Below are 21749 nucleotides of genomic sequence, written 5' to 3' on the forward strand. Positions count from 1 at the left end.
TGCACATTTGCAATATAAGTACTATGACAAAGACCAATAAGGTTGTGTCAGAGCATCTTCAGCTCAATTTCGGTGAAGTTGATTGGTGCTTTCCACTTCTGATAACTAGGCTGAGTATTTAAAATACACCCATGGCCCCTAAATAGAATTTGAAAACAACGAGAACCCTGTAGGTTTTATAACTTAATATTAAGTATCAGTGTTAAAATTACCTTTCAATACCATATGCATGTAACAGTTAGACAGAATCAGCTGACAACTAAGTGTATTACACCATACAAGTCTCAGAGGGCAAGAGTTTTTTGTTCATTTTCTTTTGATTAACTAAAGTAGACAGTAATTCCACAGAACTAACAAAGCCTTAGAAATTGCATAGAGCTACCCATAAAAGATGGAAAGTCTATCTCTTCTTTAATCCTCAATACCATTACCACTGTTTCACCAAAACTTTCAGAACTCTTCTTTAAACAAATCCTAGCTAAATAATTTACTTATGGAATGCACATAATTTTGTTTTAGCTAAGAAAATGTGTTCTTCACTGCTGCAATCTACATCAGCATGAGCAAACAGACACCTTTTCCTCAAAAATATATCTCATAACAAAGAAGTTTTAAGTTGCAGGACCTTCTTCCATTTCTTTAAAAGGTCTGAAATGTATTCACTTTAAGGCACATATGTCTCTGGACTGCTCCTCTAAACTATACAGTACTGAAAAGAGATTTTACTTACCACTTTAGTGAACAGAATTATAGTCTTTTCTAGACGATCTCTGCATTGGCTTTCTGCTCTTATACTTCTACCTAGTAAATCAGACATTTAACAACTATCATTTTTCGGACTTACATTTTCTTTCTGGATAGCTAAATTTTAAAAAATTACTACTGGAAAATAACTTATTTTTACTGTGGTTAGGAGATTATGTCAGCTAGAAAAAAGTTTTAGGGCAAAATAAATCTGAAATCAAATTCAAAGTCATGAATACTAGGAATTAAAAATCTTAAACCATTTTTCTCAGCTGCAGTGAAATTCACTGGACTTGATCAGGCTACAACAACTGCAACATCATTACAGAAATTCAATAATAAATGGCTGTTTAAATAATGCAAGCAAATACTAGTATACACAAAAAATAAATATGCATTGAAAATATGAACATGTCCTTTTAATGAAAGTATTACTGCACATTATTATGTGCTTTTCCAGAAACTCCACTTTAAAAATTAATTTATTATGGATACTAGAAAATATTCTGAATTAGGAAAAAAAACAGATAAAACTTTTATAAAGAAAAAACAAAAAGGGCCATATTGAAGGCAAACAGGCAGAAAAATTATATAATAAATGTAAACACTAATCCTGTAAGCCATTTGCATCTGCTTTTGCAAAACAACTTACTGATTAGCAAAGTAGAAATGGAAAGGTTCAACTCAGTTGTTGTCTTAGGATACTGAAACCCCACAGTCCTCATGGTCTAGGGGACTGTAATAAGCACCAAACTTCAATATGGCATGGCCTTCAATTCCTTCTATTTAAACTGTGCACCTTTCTTGTCAAAAATGAAAGACCCAGACGGAACCTGACTGTAGTACAGTAAAAATGGCAAATAGTGGCAGTTTCCATCTCTTCTAAAAATGAGGCTCAAAGCCCAGAGCAGCCCTCTTACCTATGAACAGGCTCCCAAACCAAAGAACTTCATCAAAACACCAAAATTACATATAACTTAACTTAAATTTCTTTCTATTCAGTTTAGACATCTATTCTCATAAAAAACGTTGTTGAATTATGACACCAAATACAATTTTTTTGTGAGTTCAGTGTGCTGACACAAAAAGACACTTTTATTGAATTTTTTGACAGTTTTAGCAGCATTTAAAGAAATAATAGCTTCACACTTACAAAAAAATACCTTGCACCTAAATGATTAGTGATGGTCCACTAGCTTGTATATTTTCATCCAGTTTCTAATGTTTAATAATGAATAAGAAAAATATTCAGTTACTTACTACACTCCAGAAACTGTTTCAGCCGCTCAAATACGGCATGTAGAAAACCCTGAAAAACAAATGTGTCTTTTAAAGATGAATCTCATTCTGCACTGTATTATGAGAATGAAGTTATGTCAGACTGAAGTCAGTTCAGACGTGTTACCAGTCAGACATGACCTCATAACTTTTAGCCGAACTATCTGATTATTTTGGACAAACCATTTCCTCGTGAAACTAATAATCAGCTAGCAAGCAGACTGCATAGATGATCCAAACTGACCTTATTAGTACCACACAAACAGCATAGCAACTCTAGTAGAAGGAAGGATAGGTAACTATAGACATATCCTTTAAGACATGCTTATCCAGTTCAACCCTGTTCTCAACTTCCTAGAGTAGGACATAGGTACTCAATTCCTCCAGCAAAACAAGCAGCACTTGGGGTTAAGGGAGGTGCTTCGGTTTTATTCTCTGACCCTACCCCCTCCATGGCCTGCATACCACAGGCTTTTATCTCAATCAAACAAATGTTATCAATAGAATGTGATAGGCTAAGTATGGCATCACAGTCATTACTAAAGGAAATGCCTTTAACCAGGAGGGAGAGAGCACATGCAAGACATCCTTTCAGTAAGCAACAAGTGTCACCATCATGTGATGCATAAATTGGAAAGGGTGCTTTTTCTTTCTTAAACATGATGCCATTAGTGTCATAATGTTTAGAATCTATCTAGGATCTGACAGTTCATGACTGATGGGAGGACAACTTTGAGAGAATGTTGCTTGATCTCCCTTTGCATAATACAAATGTGTGCCTTTCAACGATCTTCAAACACAGCTCTAACAACACTTGAAATCATCACAAAAGATTTCTAATTTAGAGCTAGAAACAGACATGTCACTTACCATCACCTCTGCATTCCAATGAGGTTCTACAAAGCCATGGACTGTTAGTTTCCGAAGGACTAGGAAAAAAAAAATTACTTGTGTAACTATCTATCAGCTCTTGTTTGAACAATTTCAGAACACAATTACAGTTCCACTTGCTGCATTAAATACATGTAATTTTAGGTCCCTGGATGCCTCATCCATACCTAACATTAACCATATTGGAATTACTATAAAATACATCTTGCGTGAAGTAATGTAGAAAACTCTGAGAATTACTCAATCAGGAAAAATTGACAAACTCTAAGTATTTAACCCCTGTATGATTCTGCTCTAGAATAAGGCCCAAGTACAGTCAAGTAAGACCCATAAGCGACTTGTGAATTCTCCCAGGTTTATCACTGCCAGTAACCCAGAAAAGCTGCACACTGCGTCTTCTCAAACAATTCAGGACATGTATTATCTACATTGCAAGCACTGCATACAAAAATCTCAGTCGTTCAATGCAGCAAAGTAGTCAGGGTATGCATTTACTCCACTCATAAGCCTTTGAGCATCAACCTAAAATATAAACTGACTGCTTAGGCTAGCTTTTCACTGGACACAAGGTGAACTAAACAGAATGAAACTTGTAGCTTAGCTTCCTCAATTAAGTGCTTAAGACATGCAAGCCTACATTACAACATCAGTAAGAAAACACCCCATTATGTCCACTTTTCAACTGCCTAAACATTGACTTCTTTCCACACGCACAGTGAAATGCAGTTTCCCACCTACTGAGAAACAAGACTACCCTCTCTCCCTTCTTCATGAGCAATTCTCCTTCTGCCTTGCTAACAGTACAGGTAAAATAAAGCCAAGAATACAGTTTTTCCCAGTGGGCATGGCTTTCTTGGAGAATGGGAACTATTTACTAAAGAAGTTCTACTCATTCACTGTGAAGAAAGCTGCTTGGCTCCTTATACTTAACATCATTCTCTATTATTACCTTTCAATGACAACAAGGTCCTTTCCAGTGAATTTGCAGCTGCAGCTTCATCCCCTGTACAAATTTGCTGTAGGAATGTATCTGTATGATGATTCCACAAGGAACATGCAAAGCTGTAAATACTTGACGTAAGCTGCAAAAGGAAGATCAAGATACATATTGTTTCCTGAATATATTTTGTTTCCTGAATTTTTCTATAGCATAAAAAAATCATGAAATTTTAAAGGCCAGTTTAGACTATTAAATTATTTAACCCAGCTTCTTGTATGTATCATGGGCCACAATGTTTAATTTGCTTATTTGTTGTACTGCGTTGTACTGTTTCAAAGATGTTTTCCAGAAAAACATCTTGTATTAATCTGAAGATGTTATGATAGACTTAATGGTTTCCCTGACTACTTGAATCTGTGACTCTCACCTTAAAGAAAACTATTCAGGGCTTCTTTGTTACCTGATTTTCAGTAAATACAGCTGGTGTATAATAAGGTATGAGGCTTCAAAAAATTTCCAGCTTTCCTCATCACCTCTTCTCCCACAAGATTAACTGTCTGTCTTACAGTTTAGTTAATGTCTGAATCAGCTTACTCTGGAAGACAGCAGTTACAAGTGCAATAGTACTGAACAATACTTACTCCAAAACTAACTTTACTTTCTTGATAGCTGCTAACACTGACTTCTCCCCTTAATTTTTTAAAAATACAGAATGAAAAATAGCTTCTAATCAGGTACAACAGAACAAAATCTCAAACTTAATTCACATCACAGTTCACAGACAGCTCTTGACTGATAAAGATATCTGAATTACAAACAGAAGACAAAGCTATTCTCACTCAGTTATGGTAGCACTTGACAGCTTCATAATTAAGGAAGTCTGAACTTAAGCAGCTACACCTTACACATCAATGAGTCAAAAGCACATGACCTGTTCATTTAATTGCTTTGACTAAGTAAAGGTCCTATATACAAGAATCAGTCTTCAATGCCTCAGACTCCTGATGGTTAAAATTTCACTTTATTGATTACATAGACAGAATTTTTTTCCTACATAGATAAATAGGGAAACCTCCATAAACAGTCTTCATTTTCTGTGCTCACTCTTTTCTTTAAAATGAAGCAATAAAATAAAATTTAAAAAATTCAAATGTAACATGTTTGGAAAAAAATGTTTAACTCACTAAATTCTGTAAACTGTACTACATTGTTGCCCAGTTCCAAATGGGTTTGTAGATGCACAGCCTACAGCCAAAGCTAGATTTGTGTTCTAATCAGTGGATTTTTACAGTGGAGAATATAAGCTGCATGAGAGGAGATTTGGCATTCGCATTTACATCTTGCCTTTTAATTAACCTGAACAGTTGGCCCAGAAAAACCTCACACACATTCCTGCTGATGATAAAAAACTAAAGTATGGAAGTCTAAACCCCTGTATTTTTTAAAGACTATACTGAATTATGAATCCAGAGCACACTTCTGAAAAAAACCCATAAATTCCTAGAAAAGCAAGATCATCTGTACACCATAAGGCTGATAAGCAGATGTTGTTCTGGAGATGAAGCTCTGCTTCTTCACACAAATTAATGTAACAACCTTCAAGCTGCATGCAAAATTAATAAAGATCTCAAACATTTCACCTAGATACTGATGTCCAATTATTTCACAGTATACATACACGTACAACATAAGAGCACTTCTATTTCAGCAGCAGACATTAGAGTCCTGGACATGTCAATAATGGCCTGCCAGCCAAGGTCAGGAAGAAGCAAGCATGTACAATACAGTATTTCCATGCTCTACAATGCATCACATTACTTACATCATAGAAAAGCTTCCTATCTGCAGCAAGCCGTTTAGATGCCAGCGTCTTTGTAACGTGATAAAAGGTAAGTAGTGCTCTGTGTTGTTGAAGATCATCCTGCACCTTCACAGATTCTACAAGGGTGGGTATAAGTTCTGGCCATTGCCTTGGGCAGTCCACCCTGGCAACTTTGGCAATCAATACAGAGATCTGAGTTGCTATCTGTAAAAAAACAGACACCACAAAATCAAAGGGCATTTAGGAAATGTATCATGAGGAGATTGACAGCCAAATAAAACCTGAACAAAAAGGACTAGTATGGATTGCTAAATTGAGAAAAACAGCTTTTTCTCAAGCTGTTTAAGTTTGCTGAATGCAAATACATGTGGAGAAAAAGTACTCTGTTTTATGTTTGTAGCAAATATTTACATAAAATACTAAACTTGATACATTGTTTAAATTTTTTATAAAGACCAGTAAATGTATTTATTCTATGAATCACATAAAAGAAGAAACAAATATTTGGGATCTACTTTTGACATAGTGATCTTTTTTAACACTTTGTATGAACATACACTGCTGAATACATATTGCCATTAATTCTGCTCTACCTGAGTTATGGACAGAGCCATTCCCAACCCGAGCACATGTGTCTGTAAACTGCAGTCCCATTCCAGTAGCTGGAGCTGAGACTCTCTCCAGATTTTCACACCACAGGCCAGGGGCACCTGCAGCACTCTTACCATCTGACTTTGGTTGCTGGGCCCAAATCCCACTCGCACCTCATCCTTGCAGCACGTGTGCACAACGAAGAGAGTGAGATTACACAGCAAGGTGGGTAAGGGATGCACTCAGAACACAGGACAGGCAGTGGTCATCAGGCACAAGGCTTGTTCAGACACAGGTACAGACCACCCATGGTTTACACATGTCCGGTCCATCTCATGCCCTCTTTCTGTCTATTCCACACTTGGCTGCCCTGCAACTCTCCTCCTCTAAACACTCCTTTAATATATTTTATATAGTCCCTCAAAACCCCACCTCAAATATCCAAAAATTTCACATACTTGTTTTCCCTGTCTTTATCCCATTCTAACTGAAGAGGTCCTTGACTGCATTAGTGAAGCAGACTCTCTCTCTCCTTGAACACACTAGAACAACCACACTTCCCACCTGGGAAGGAAGTCACCTTCCTAGGCTACCAGAAGGAATCCAAGCCATTTAGAGGCCTAAGAGGGAACAGCTATGCCCTTCTTTACTGCTTCATGAGCCATTTCATCTAGAGTCTGACAACCCCATCAAGTTTTCTGCAATATTCATTCCTATCATGCTGCTTAGGGAGAAGAATTGCTTCAGGAAAATGATGTCAACATTCACAAAGAAGAGTTACTTATTAACAGATCAAATTATGTCAGCTGGCAGGGGGAGCAAACAAAATTCTCTCCCCATGCTATGTGATACAAGAAGCAAATTCCCAGAGAAGCCAAAAGTACTTTTATCTCAAGGAGTGGCTTTTTAAGTATGGAGAAAATAAAAAGAATGTGCTGTCATACATTTGAAAAAGTATTTTGTTCCAATGTTCCCTCCACATGGCAAATATCTTCAGAGGGCATGGAAATTATGCTCTCAGCAGATATGTTCTCTTTTTCTTCTTCACCTCCCCTGGAAATCAAGTTCTGTCATCACATCTCCATACTATGTCTATTTCTCACTTTTTTGTGTTGTTTTCTTTTCTATACAAGAGTCATAATTTTTCTGCCTTCAGTGATGCAAAAAACACATGCAGATAGCAACTGCGTTATGAACAACCTGTGACTGGAAAAGTGCAGTTATCAGGAACACAGGATATCAAAACTCAGACATATCAAGCTGACTGGGGACTAAATGAAAGGTTCCTCTGAAAGAAAACCTCAGGACACCTACGACACAGGTTGGGGAACAAGGAGAAAGAAAGGAAGATTGACTCTGTAAACATATTACAATATTGTACACAGCTGTTCAGGCAATTATTTAGACTGCTGGCATAAAAACAAACAAAATTCTCCACATCTTAGAAAATGACATTCCAAAAAAAGTCATAAAGACACACACATAAAAACATTAAGCCACTAGTCTTTAAAACATCATTAAAAAGGTTCCAATCTCAACTGCAACTACGGTCTGAGAACTGCAGAACTGCTCACCATCAGTGTAATTTTTAACTATAAAACATGCTATGCTATTATCTTAGCAGGCAAACTGATGAAATACTAATGAAGGAAAAATTGATAAAAAGTTTGAATTGTTTTACACTACAAAAAGTGTAGTGAATATTAGGACTCTATAATTTATCTATTTATAAATGCAAAAAATGCAAAATCTTCAAAATGAAATATCTGATAAATTATATGTTACCTAGCAAAAGCATAAATGACACATACTTTACAGTTCAACTTGACATATTTCATAGTGCTTTTTTTGTTAAAATAGGGAAACAAGTAATATTTGGTCATATTATTTACATTGAAACTATACCTGCAGAACAGATTTTAAAATACTTTTTATATATTTGCTTTTACAAAATAACATTTGCAATAAAAACTTCTAATTCTAGTCAAAATTGTCACTGCACAATGCTCTTCTATAAGATTAAATTACCCTAATTTTGATAATTTGTTTTAATCCTACAAATTACATTAATCGTGTCAAGAAATCCTGAAAAGTTGAAACTGCACTGTCTGTACAACAGAAGTTTATTTGCAATACCTTTTCTTTTTAATCTTTACCTTATGCCAATAATTTCTGTTTTCTCTTGAAAAAGTTATTTAAGATGTAGCTCAAAGTACTAGCAAATACTTCCTTGCACAATATTACACTTAAATGATGGAGAAGAACTTAGCAGAAGGAAGAGTGATTCATCTAGTATAGGCATGTTCTGTGCCCCCAACACTACTTCTATGCTAATATAATAATAAATTCTCATTCTAATCAAATCACAGCTTATAACTAGTCACTTTATTTAAGAAAAGACACTATCACAGTGAAGCTTTATTAAGCTTATTTAAATTCACTAATGCTGTAACTAGACATGTGACAGCAATACTGCTTAGGGGCAATGCAGTCTCAATAGCTCATTCCTGCTATGCCACCACTGGTATGCCACACTGGGAGGAGTCAGGTCAGAGAACAGATACAGCTCAAAAAACCAAAAATCACTCAGGCAAAGTCTGGTTTTGAGCTACATCCATTCCCTGAACCATTTCACCAAATGGTCGCATAAACAGCAAGGGACAACAAACTGTCACTGCCAACACCAAAAGAAACAAACCACAGAGACAAAACACTTTGTCTCCAACCAAAGTGATTCCATAATTCAATTAATTATGATGTATGGTAAAAGATCTTACTTCAAGATCTCTCTGAAAAGCAGTATGTAAACTACAACTTTATCATTATAATTAAATACTCTGTAAAGAAAGAAACCAAGCTATATATCAATGCAATCATTTCTTGGGAGAGTAATAAACAATCACTACTAACCTGATTCACTGGCTCATTAAAGTTGGTGATAAGTCCAGCACGCAATGTAGATTTTTCTTCCTCAGAAAGAGCACTGTCAGGATATATTTATTAAAATATTATTCATTTTCAATTAAAAACCTACTATTAATTCATATGCAACCATCAAAAACACTGTAAGAGCTAACAAAAGAACATCCTTCGTTCTTCCACTATCTCAAGTATCTTTAAAAAGACAGAGAACCGTGAAAAAAATACTTCTGAGCTGTTTTAATTTCAGGTTTTGAGACCTGAGGTGACCTTTGTAAAGACAAACAGCAAAAGAGAGAGCTCACAATGTAAGATACACAGACATATATAGTGAAAAAATGAAAAAAATGTAAAACTGTACGAATTATAAGCTGAATGTGCTTAGACAATTATTATATAGTTATTACTGCCAGAATTGATGATTTGAACATGAATTTGCCCACGTATACTTCTGGACAATGGCCAAAAAAGTCCAGAATAAGGCAATCACCGTATCAGATGACAGCTATTTTTGTAAAAGCAGTAAGTCTTTTCTATTACAAATCCTTTTCTATAAGCAAATCATGTATTTATACTTAAAAGTACAGATCCCTTGAAAATTATATATTTGTGGGAAAAGCACATTCATACATTTTCCATAAAATGCAGGGGGGGAATAGTAAGCAGGGCAAATTCCAAGCCATAAAGGTTAATTTTTGTTCAAGTGCAGCCTTGTGGTATCATAATACTTCATTTTAAGTGACCTCTATCAGTTTAAGACTACAAGTTACAGTAGGATATCACTCCTGTATTACCTCAGACTTTACATGTTTCATGCAATTTTCTTTTAATTTCCAGATAGGAAACACTGCAAACTGCTTTGAAAAATGCTTTGCTGGTATTTATAGGTTATACTATCAGGGAAAACAAAAACAAAAAAGCAAAAAAAAAAACCCCACACAAAAAAACAAAAAACCAAAACAAAACAAAAAAACCCAACACACTTTCATTTACTGATAGCACTTGAAAGCCGTTTCTTCATAGGAAGCCTTCAGGTTAGCACCCGAAGTTGTTTAGATGAAACAGTTCCACCTAGCATTGCAAGGACTTAAAAGCATGCATGCAAACATCACACCTCAATGAAGACCAGTGGCTGGAAACTGCGACAAATAAACACACAAACACAACCACCTCCTATTGTCTGACATCAGGCATTAATCAGCTAGTTTTATATACTGAGGTTTAAAATTACGTCTAACGCTTGCTAAAGCATAGCTTTTACACTCATCTGGACAAAAACTAAATATTAATTACAAAATAATAAAAAAACAGAGGCAGAATTTGCCATAAGATCAAACATTTGCAAAAATATTCTGGGTTTCACTTTCCCCTCACCCCTGCACAAAACACAAATACTCACAATTTCCCCGGTTATCATTCAAAGTATAGTACAAAAGGGGGACAATTAATTGTTTCACTGGTGACCCATAACTGTACACTAAGTCTTATTTTCAAAGGTAATTACAGCATTCAGGAGCCCGAATTTTATTTTTTTGTTTTTCAAATCAAAACTTGGACTTAAGGATTTTTTTTCAATATAAAATTAAATTATGCCTAAAAACATTTTGGGTAAAATTCACAAAGACTTCTGCAACAGTAGAAGTTTTTCTGCAGGTAACTATTATTATTCTGAAGCCACAAGATGACATTTCAGGAAAATAAATTTTGTAGGTTTTTTTAAAATATAAAAATGCAGTATATAATTTCCACACATGCAGACATACTCTAAGAGCTTTCTAAAGTTGTATTAATACAATTTAAAGATCTATTCTAAATTAAATACAGATTGTATAACGCCTCACTTTCAGAAATAAGAGAAAGCACCTAAAACCTGGTTTGTAGAGGAAAAAAAAGAAAGGTTTTACTGTATTACTTCATTTAGCTTGTTCGTGGGCTCACAAGACCCCTTGCCTTAATTACTTTTCCGTAATTATAACTATTTTAAACTTATCATATGCACAGTCTAGGAGCAGCAGAATTCAGTTTATTACTTACTGTAAATAAAAATGCTGTAATTAAGCTTTTGCCACTGCAGACACAACAAAGAAAGAAACAGATTCATGAATTCCTCAAATACAGAAGCTTGTGATAAGCAAAACTAGAAAACAGTAATGAAAAAAAAAAAAATCTAGGAAATCAATGCCGATATAAGTGACACACAGCAGTGGATGACAGGGACCCCAAGGGTTTGCAGGACCATGGGTTGAGGAATTCACTGTTTAAATAACACGACAGTGACATCTGCCGGAGAGCAGGGACACCCTCAGCCACTGCCGCAGGCACAGAGCGGCATCAACTTCCTCAGCCTCCCTTCATGCACTGCAAGAAAGCCAATTCCACAATTCCACATAAAAAAGTTACAGGCAGGCGAGAAGTTAGGAAGAAGGTGTATCACTCAGCAAGTTATTTACCTTCAGCAATGAACTATATCTGCCCAAAAATTAAAACAACTTCATCTAGGCATGAACTTCTCAGTACTATCTACTAATGCTGTAGTCTTTCACAATTTGCAAGTTCCATGTTACTTTGATCTTTCTCTGTGTTTGCAGTATGGGTAAATACATATCCAAATACTTTAAAAATTATTTTAGAGCTTTTTTTAAAAAGTCTGATACTTCAGATTTGGATTTCTGGATTATGAGGAGTTATTTATCGTTACGACTCAAGTAAAAACATGTATTTGAAAAGTATTATTAAAGTTGCTAAATGGTACGCAAATAAGAGAATTAAGTCCACATGAGACAGGACACAAAAGTAATCATCTGTAAAATCAAAAACATGCTCAACTCTTTAATTCAAGGCAAACCACTTCTGAAGAAAATAAAAACACAAAATCATACAAAATCATCCTGTGAGACTACCTCTTGAGAAGGCTGACAACAAGTTTCAAAAAAGAGGCTAAATGGTGCCCAAAAAGAGGCTGTGACGACTCTAGGCTATTCTCCTCAGCTAGATGAAAAAGCAGGAGGGAGAAAGTTCACAGGCTCATCTTCAAAAATCACTCTCACTGGAAAATACTGTTTTAAGTCCAATCTGTAGATGAAAACATGTTTTGATGTACTACTATAGATGGAGAGGGGCCAGCTGCTGAAGTGAGACACAAGATGAAAGAATTTTCAAAGAACAAAGACAAGAATTTTGCAGGGACAACAAAAATGCAGCCTCTCCAATGAAGCCTTCAAAAATCACGACATTCCAAGTATGATTGGTCCACAAAACAATCAACTGAAATTTACAGTTTAAACTGGGATTTCTCAAATGACCTCAACATATTCTAAGAGAAATAGGGTCTGGGTGAGTGCTGACAAGATGTCACATTGAAGAAATTTAGAAAGAAAAACAGAAATGAGGAAACAGATGGACTCAGTAGAATTTTAGTATGCATTTACTCCATGGAATTCTCAACAGCAGCCAACAATTTTTAAAATTTATTTTATACTTTAAGTGCATTAAATTAGTGGCAGAAAAAATATAAATGGGGAAAAAATAGGATTGCACTGGAAATTTAATATAGTTTAACCCAATGAATCTTTAAGAATAGCCAAGAAAAATTTATTTTTAAAATTACATTTAATTCAAAACTACAGGAAAACTATACAGAAAGTCTGTTATTTAATATTTACCTCATACAGTAAAATTCTGATCATTAGTTCTGCAGGAAATAAACCATGTTTTTTTCCACCAGAAATGCTAATAGTGTCTAAAAATATTAACAAATTGAAACCATATTTAACTTATTCCAACAGTGCTTGCTAAGTACCTGAATTGTAAATGGAATCCCATCAACCAGAAACAAAGATACATGCCATCTTTCATGAACAAGACAGTATTTTCCTTTCACAAAAAAGAGAATCCAAATGCTTGCAGATGTTTTGCAATTATACACTAATTCACAAATACTCTAGTGCTCTATGCAATAATGGAGGAATACTACACTATTTAAAATGTGCTGTGGATACAGAATTTTATCATTTTCCCCCATTTTGGTAGATCTTTGGAAAAGCTTACAATATAAGGCAAAATATATTAATCTATCTCAAACAATGAATAGTGAGAATCATACTTTGTATTATACACTAACTTAGATTTGTGATCCAGAAAAACTGTACCAAGAATTCCATCTAATACCCTAAATCTGACAGTGATGTCCCACCTATATCACTAGCATATAAGAGAGCCTGAACACTTCCAGAGAGACCAAACACTTGCAAGCATTTATGAGTTCTGTAATTGAAACCCTTGAAATTACACCTGTTTTCAAAGGGAAGAAAAAGGTCCTTCATACGAAACACTGAGAAGAATATAATTCTAGGTGTTATACATTAAAATGGCACTTCTGTAATTTTTAAGTAAATCATATGGTATTCATGAAAACTGCTTTTATTTTTCATCATCTTTGGAGAACTTTTTGTCATGCATTATCAGAACAAAAAAAAAACCTGAAGACCAGAACTTTTTAGTACAGTAACTGCTGCCTCTTTCCCATGTTTCCTCTTTTCCATGTTTTCCTCTTTTTCAACACGAATCAGGTTAAACAAAAACGAAATGTCTCCCTCACTCTCCAAGAGACTGACTACCTTTCTCATCTGTCACCACCAGTAAATCCAGGTGGCAATGTTGTAACACTGACTGCATCACTTCAAAACTTGTTATCTATGAAACAGCCTAACTCAGTTTTCAAAAGTGAATCATGAACGGAGTCATAAAAGGCAATATAAAGACAAAATGTTTTATCAGTGAGTCCTGAAGCTAAAGCACGTTGTCAGTTTCACCATAAATTCTAAAGAACTTCTATGAACTCAGGATTTGTGATTTTTCCAGTCTGGCAATCATAAAAAAAGCCAATTTTAGACAGTTAGTGCAAGAACCCAAAAAACTTACTGTGGTGCGACCCGTCTCCAGTAGCGATCAATTCCATTTTTAAAGTACAGCACAGCTAACCATCTCACATTCACATCCAGGCTATGATTTGTAAAGATGTTCTGTTAAAAAAAAAAAAAAAAAGGTTAAGTTAAAAACTGCTCAAGACACCACAAGCAAGACAGGAAATGTATCAACACATGGGCTAGTATATGCAGAAGTACACCTCCGTGATATGGGTGTACACAAATAAAATGCCTTAATCATCATTTGACAGACAAGTGAAACAGTGTGTTAAACAAATTTTTAGAGATTAGAAAAATGTTATCACTAGCCCAAATTTTGATTTATTGAAAAAAAACCCAACATATAAGGCAAATGTATTACTAATCTTGTCTGGCAGAGCAGGAAATATAAGAGTAATAATTACTGAAACCAGACAATTGTTACTCTTTAGTGCCATAGCTCTCAGAAGTCTATGGCACTGCAGAATACAGGATAATTCCTTACTCTAGTCAGAATCCAGTCTTCAGGTTATTTTTGCATTATCTTGTCATACACCAAGAACCATCCTGTCTACCAATACTGTCTGTAACACAGTGACTTGGTAGGACTGCAATTCTCAAATTTGACTATGCTCATTCCAGGAAATTAGTTTCTACCAAAAACTAATGTCCATAGGCAGATACATGTGTACATATGTATCTATACATGCTTTTATGTATCTCTATGTACATACAAACAAACACAGAGGAGTTATTTTGTATAGTAATGTAAAATCAACCAACCAAGAAAAACTAAAATAAAGGTAGGCTATCGAATCTCAGAGGTACTACTCTTGATGCTTGATGGGTTTTTGGTTTTTTATTTTACTTTTCTACTTTTTTTATATATATCTTTTATATATAACCTTTTACGTTTTTCTATTTTTGTATTTTTTATTTTCTGTATCATAACTCTACATATCTATTTCCCTAGTACTCCTTGCTCTGTTCAGAATCTTTTGGGGAAGACGAAACATCCCCACAATCTCAAAAGCATGACGCACTAACCTTGAACAGGGCCTCTATCACTGAGACATGTTTTTGAAAACTAAGTAGTAATCTTTGGCGGGGGGCGGCAATCGCAGCAAAAACACGAAATAACTGCATCCAACTCACTGTAAGTCTTTTAAATTTTTTAAGCATGAGCAGATACCGAGTCTCAAAGGAAAAAGCACAAGTTGCCAAAGAAACTGTAGTATACCTAGAGCTAAAAATCTTCCATAGTCATCGACAACTTAGCTTCTTTTTGTTTTCTGTTATCTGTCGGCTTCCAGAGCCCCACACGCTAAGAGAGATGCAAACTTTCCTCAACATGGTAAATTAGTATCAACTTTCAGTAGCAAAGTATAAAATACTACTAAAGCCTCTATATAAAACCCTAAAGACAGCTAAAAAGGATACCATTAACTAGACAGAGAAAGCAAAAGCTGCCTTTAAACAATTAAAACATTCCTTGATGTCTGCTCCAGCTTTAAAGCTGCCAGATATAACGAAGCCCTTCGAACTATTCACAGAGAAGCAGCAAAATGTAGCTCTTAAAGTGCTAGCACAATATCTTAGAAATCAGCAAAGAGCTGTAGCCTATTTTTCAAAACTAGACAATGTTAGCCAAGGGTAGCCAGAGTATCTGAAAGCTGTGGCAACAACTATCATCCTAATCCAAGAAACTCAGAAATTCACCCTTAGGCAGCACATTGTCGTGTATGTACCCCACGCCATAATTTCTGTGCTGGAGCAAAAGGGGGGACACTAGTTATCCCCTAGCAGAATGCTTAAATACCAAGCTATATTGTCAAAATAAGACAATGTCACTCTAAAAACAACATCTGTTGTAAACCCTGCAAACTCCTATACCCCTGAGCAGCCTGATAAAACATGGGAACTATACAGTTCGCGGCGTGCTCATAAATGCTACAAAAAAGGCCATTCTTCCACCATATTGTCATAAAACCAACTTTAGAAAAATACTTAACCCAAAATCTGTAACAAAAATAAAGTTACTAAAATAGAAATTAACTCTACCTTTTAAAATGAAAGTGTATTAAATATGTAATAATAAAGCCTAAAAAATTCTACCTGTAAATAAAGACCAGGCCTGTGCCCTCTGAGCTGTAATTCCAAATATAACAATATTTGACCAAATTGAAAAGCCACATAAGAGAAAAAAAAACCCACTCTTAATCCCCTCATTAAACATCCCACAGTTTTCCATAATATAGTGAAAACCCTCCTTCCCTCTTATAAAATAGTTAAATTTAAAAAAGCAATCATAGATATATTGAATGTTATTAAAAACATTAAAAAACATACTGCTGATGCAATTATAACTTTACCAAAAAAAATCCATAACCTGTCAAAAGCAATAACGCAATACGAAATAGCTCTCCAATTCTTGCTCAGCACTCATGAAAGAATATGTGATATTATTAATAGCAGCTGTTATTCCTTTGTAAACCAAAATAAAAAAATAAAAAAAAAATTTAAAAAACCCTCAAATTCTACATGAAGTGAGTTCAAAAAATTACACCTTAAAATTTAACCAAATCTTCCATGCCCTCACTTCATAGTTGCCAAACTGAGCCTGAGTGAAAGAAACATTTATAATTATTGTAATTGTAGTTATTTTTGCCATAGCTAGTTGTGTAAACCGATATTGTAAATAAAGTAGTTTAAAAACTAAACAAAGTAAAAACTTGTTAATCTCAAAAAAAGAAGAAATTATGCCTGATGGGTTTTTGTCCTTTTAGTTTACTTTTATACTCTCTTTATATATATCCTTTATATATAACCTTTTACCCTTCCCCATTCCTGTACTTTTTACTCCCTGTATCATAACCCTACATATCTATCACCCTAGTACCCCTTGCCCTGCTCAGAATCCTTTGGGGAAGACGAAACATCCCCACAATCTCAAAAGCATGACGCACAACCTTGAACAGGGCCCCCATCATGGAGACATGTTTTTTGTAAACTAAGTAGTAATCTTTTGGGGGGGGGTAATTTTAATAAGGGGGCAATTACTTCATTTGTTAGACTTCTTATCAGAGACTTTTAGATAGGTATTCTAATCTAGGCTGTCCATAAATTGTATATGGGGGATATCGTGGGGGCTTGCTTGTTCGTTGGTGTGTATCTGGAATCCTATTAAACCAAGGTAAAACCCCTTTCCTATACTGTGTGTCTGCATCTAAAATTTTTTTACTAGCGATTTAAGGCATCACCCTGAACAGCAGCTCTCCTGTTTTCCATTGCAAACAGATGGATCCTTCTCAAGGTGGAGAGACCTTTACTCCCTCCTTCAGGGAGCAAGTATGTGTGAGCTCAGTGTTCTTACTATACAGCACTCTGCAGAAAGACTGTACCACTTGTATTTGTTGCTTTTAGAAATCCAATAAGAAGGGACTAAAAAAATGCAGGAATTCTCATTAAGAGCACCTGCTGCTTTTGGGCACCATGCCTGCAGACCTATAAACAAACCTTTCAAATAACTCAGCACTGTAGAAACCTGGGACCTCATTTTCACTATGAATTCAAAACATAACTTTTTCTCAAAATCTATTTCTGTTACTGATAACAGCTTTCTAGAAGTAATGACCAACCCCAAAAAAACCCCCTTACACCCTCCAATCGCTAGAAAGTGAACACTTACATGCCAACAATTTTATCAACTTCAAGACTAGCAAACGTAGAAAAATAGTAGAAGGGTTGTAGCACACTGAAGACAGATGTTTGTCTGTATTTTATCTGTGTTTTAAAGACTATTATAAACATATGCATAGATATTGGAGAACTTTCAAGTGTCTTTGCTGAAACATTTCCATTTCCTTTTTGACTATGTTGTCATCACTTTGACCATTCTGATGCACCCATTTCACCAGCACTCACGGTATTTTCAGAAGTATTCACCTTCCCCACTGCAGGATCTTACAACCACAGCCAGGTCGCTTAATCTCCCTGGGAGTCTCCCTCCACTAACAAAAAGGAAAGCAATTCCAGAAGCTATCAGCGCAATGAGGAAAGTATGAGGGAATTTCTATTAAAATGGTCATAAAGCATCACCTCCACAAAAAAGAAAAGGTGAAGACTGCCTTGGTACATAAAAGGGTCCCTGCCTCTTGAGGTAGAAAGGCAATTCCTTTGACAAGGGCCCTCTTGGCCTCCTACCATCTGCAATTCACAACAGGCCAGTAAAAGATTTGGCACTACAGCCCAATCATACTGCTTGAGATTGGATTTCCACCCTCTGAATGCCTGGGGAAAGAGCTTGCTTTGAGACACAGTGATGACAATGCCTACCACTGTCATACCCTAGCTACCACCTACCTATCTTCAGTGTAAGGACACCAGTGGCTGGACCATAACAACTCAGGGCTTCTCTCAGAGATCGTGGTTAAACTGTATTCTAGAGAGCAGTACTCAAAATTATTCAAGGTTTATTTAGTAGCACTTTTCCACTGTATCTTACCAACAAGACTGAATAAAAACCTGGCTGTGTCTCCCACTGCTTCAGCTGTTCCTCAGCTGGCTTCAGCACCGCAGTATCTTGGCTAGTAGCTTGGGTCAAGACTTGCAAAACAACAGTGCTAGCACTGTTGAGATCCATGAAAATCTGAAAACATTTAAAAAGGAGAAAAAAGGCACTTCAGGAGAAAAAGACAGAAAATATAAACAGGTATTTGCCATTCATATGATCTAAACACCCCACGCTCATGTTTCATTAGGCTACACAGTGTAAAGATAGAATGACACCCACTCACAGGCAGTGTTGAGGTGCAATGACAGAACTGTTTGCTTTCAGAAGTCTTTCAGCAGAAAAAGCAATCATTAAGTCCATGATTACGAGCACATTTACTAGATTTGAGGAACTGCAAGAAATATTTTGATTGTAAAACAGTTACCTCTCTTGTAAAGCACAGCAACTAAGAGCCAAAATTGCAACCAGAGATGACTTCAGCTGTAAGCAAAGTAAACCATGGGGTTGTCTGAAAGAGACAAAGATGTAGACTGTTAATATTTTTGTATTTTATTTTTCCATCAAGAGAGAAAATGACATTTCAGATAGTTAAATTCTATAATTCAAATTCATCAAAACAATTTGTATCAATTAAAAGAGGAAGAATAAAGTCTCACAATTAGTCCTATATGAAACAGTTTTTCTCAATGTATTGATTTTCCTTCTCATTTAGCATACAAATGCTAACCAGCTGAACTATGAATGCATACTGCCAAATTTCCAGTGTACATACATCTTTATACACCCTTGCACTACATGAAGACAAAACACTGCTCTCCAGATGACAGATTACACTTAAAATGACCACAGAAACAACATTACAAGAAGAAAAAGACATATACACAATAGAAACTACAAAGCCTGCTTTGTGCTTATAAAAAAAGACTGTTTAAAGCCTATGTTAACTTTTAATAACACATACACAATTTAACATTCATATACTTAAGTTTTCTAAATAAACAATGAAGAACAGCTTCTCATCAAAGAGGAGAGAGGAGGTGGTTCAGGTGGGCATCAGAAACAATTTCTTCACATAAAGGATTGTTAAACACTAAAATGGCCCAGGGAAGCTGTGGAGTTGCCATCCTTGAAGGTGTTCAAGAAATTGCTGGATGCAGCACTTAGTGCTGTGGGGTAGCTGACAAGGTAGTGACTGGTCAAAGGGTGGACTTAATCTTGGAGGTCTTTTCCAGCCTTAATAACTCTATGATTTACTTTCATTTAACAGGAAGAAAGTTTATTTTTTCCATCTTCAGTAAGAAAATCAACATTAAAATTGTTACAGAAATGGTAAGAAAGTGGGAGAAAAGAAATTTTGTTCTGATATAGGTTTAAAAATTTGATTTTTTGAGAAAATTACCTTAACAACAAAACTCGTCACCATATTAAAGATGTTTTATACCAATAATAGCATTGCACAATTAAAAAGAAATTAAACCTCCCTAAAAAAAAAATCTCAATCTCTAAATCTCCAATCATCCTCACCAAAAGCTGACTGAAAATTGAAGGTCCTAAGTTGACATCGCAGCGCGAGGGAAACTCACAGCACTCTCAATATGAGATATAAAGTAAGCTCCACTTTATTTCACCAAACGAGAAACTTATATACTGTTACAGAAGTTACTATTCATAGCTACACACGCACCTGCAGTCTGTTCTCACACATTCAGGGATCCTCCTGTTAACTCCCTTATTCTTTTCTCATAACACTTCTGACTCCCTAATCTTTCTCATGACATTCTTCCCACAGAACATTCTCAGGTAAACAAGCCACTGTAGCTTGTTGGAATTTTACTGAGGCCTGCGAATACTCAAGCCCTGCTCAGGTTTACTCAGTTAGCATAAGTTTTGCTGGAAAACTGCGTTTTCCAACACTAAGTCTACTTTCAAACCAATGAACCACAAAATCACATTTCTCTATACAGCAATAATTGAACAGAACAAGCAAGCCCAGCTCTGCTTTATATCTCCCATGTGAAGAATCTTTTAATTTTTCTGCTTTAGCCACTTGTGCACAGGTTTTGGTAGCAGAAGGAAGGGTGCTACAGGGATGTCTTCTGTGCAAAGCTGTGAGAAGCTTTCCTCATGTCTGACAGAGGCAGAGCCAGATGGCTCCAAGACACATCTGCCACTGGCCAAGGCTGAGCCCATCAGCAGCAGTGGCTGCACCTCTGGGATAATGTGTTTAAGAAGGGAGAGGAAAAACCCAAAGGGTTTTGCTCCACCGAAAATTTATATACTTCATCTAGAACAGTCCTCATTCAAAGAAATACTTAATAAGGTTCGTGAAGAGCAAACACAAAAAACTTGTAACTTTTTTTTCAGTTTCTTGTTTCAAAGTGATTAGCTGGCAGTTCTAAAGACAGCAAAGAACAACAACAAAAATCAAAGCAAAATACTCGCTTCTCTTTTATCTATGTTTCTCATTCTTGAAAAGGCTTGTATTTGCTTGTAAAAACTGGAGCAGCTACTGCTGCTTGGAAAAAACCTCAAGAAAAATCAAACTAAGCTTAGTGGGTCAGAACAAAAATTAATTTAAACCAACGTTCTTCGTCTGTCAAAAGCACAGTAGATACCCAGGTCAGGACACTTGTATATAATGCTCATCCATCATCCAGAAAACTCTGGTTCAAGGATTTCCTATTAAAAGGCAGGGAATTTAACAGTCCTCAAGATTTAGTCTTCCATGAATTTGGACAGTTGCTTTTTAATCCCACATAAAATCCTCACACAATACCGGATGAGGCTGCCACAAGCCAAATAGCAAAACTGAATTAAAAAATAATAATCTCCCTGAAGATGGGTTAACTTTAAGATAATGTTAATAAATACTGTGAACTATTTAAGGAAGTGATATATTTGGTGTGATTTGGATAGCCAAAAATTAACTGGAAAAACATCCAATAAATGTGTAGAAAATATAAATGGCAGAGATGCACAAATAGCAACAATGCTTCCTTACGAATGGGATTTTGCAAAGTCAACTACAAACCTGCCACCAGAACAAAAAGCTGTCTACTGTTTTTACTTTTTAAAAATTCATCTAAAAAGTTTCTGTTTTCTTCTAGTAGATCACTAGTCTTACTTGTACAATTAATTTCTATTTTA

The 21749-nt window shown here is 35.6% G+C and overlaps 1 protein-coding gene across 1 annotated transcript in view; it reads right to left on the reverse strand.

The window, feature by feature from the left end:
* IPO11 (importin 11) overlaps positions 1 to 21749 on the reverse strand; it is an 83683-nt gene that overhangs the window by 57296 nt on the left and 4638 nt on the right. The window contains exons 2-10 of the mRNA XM_085043379.1: positions 19027 to 19110; positions 18594 to 18737; positions 14106 to 14206; positions 9177 to 9249; positions 5676 to 5879; positions 3863 to 3995; positions 2893 to 2951; positions 2005 to 2053; positions 731 to 801 (exon numbers count right to left, since the gene is read on the reverse strand). Of these exons, the coding sequence (XP_084899505.1) occupies positions 731 to 801; positions 2005 to 2053; positions 2893 to 2951; positions 3863 to 3995; positions 5676 to 5879; positions 9177 to 9249; positions 14106 to 14206; positions 18594 to 18731 (828 nt within the window). The 5' untranslated portion in view covers positions 18732 to 18737; positions 19027 to 19110. The remainder of the gene's footprint in view (positions 1 to 730; positions 802 to 2004; positions 2054 to 2892; positions 2952 to 3862; positions 3996 to 5675; positions 5880 to 9176; positions 9250 to 14105; positions 14207 to 18593; positions 18738 to 19026; positions 19111 to 21749) is intronic.

This window comes from Lichenostomus cassidix, chromosome Z (assembly GCF_008360975.1).
Source record: "Lichenostomus cassidix isolate B80296 chromosome Z, HeHo_3.0, whole genome shotgun sequence".
Classification (NCBI taxonomy): Eukaryota; Metazoa; Chordata; class Aves; order Passeriformes; family Meliphagidae; genus Lichenostomus; species Lichenostomus cassidix.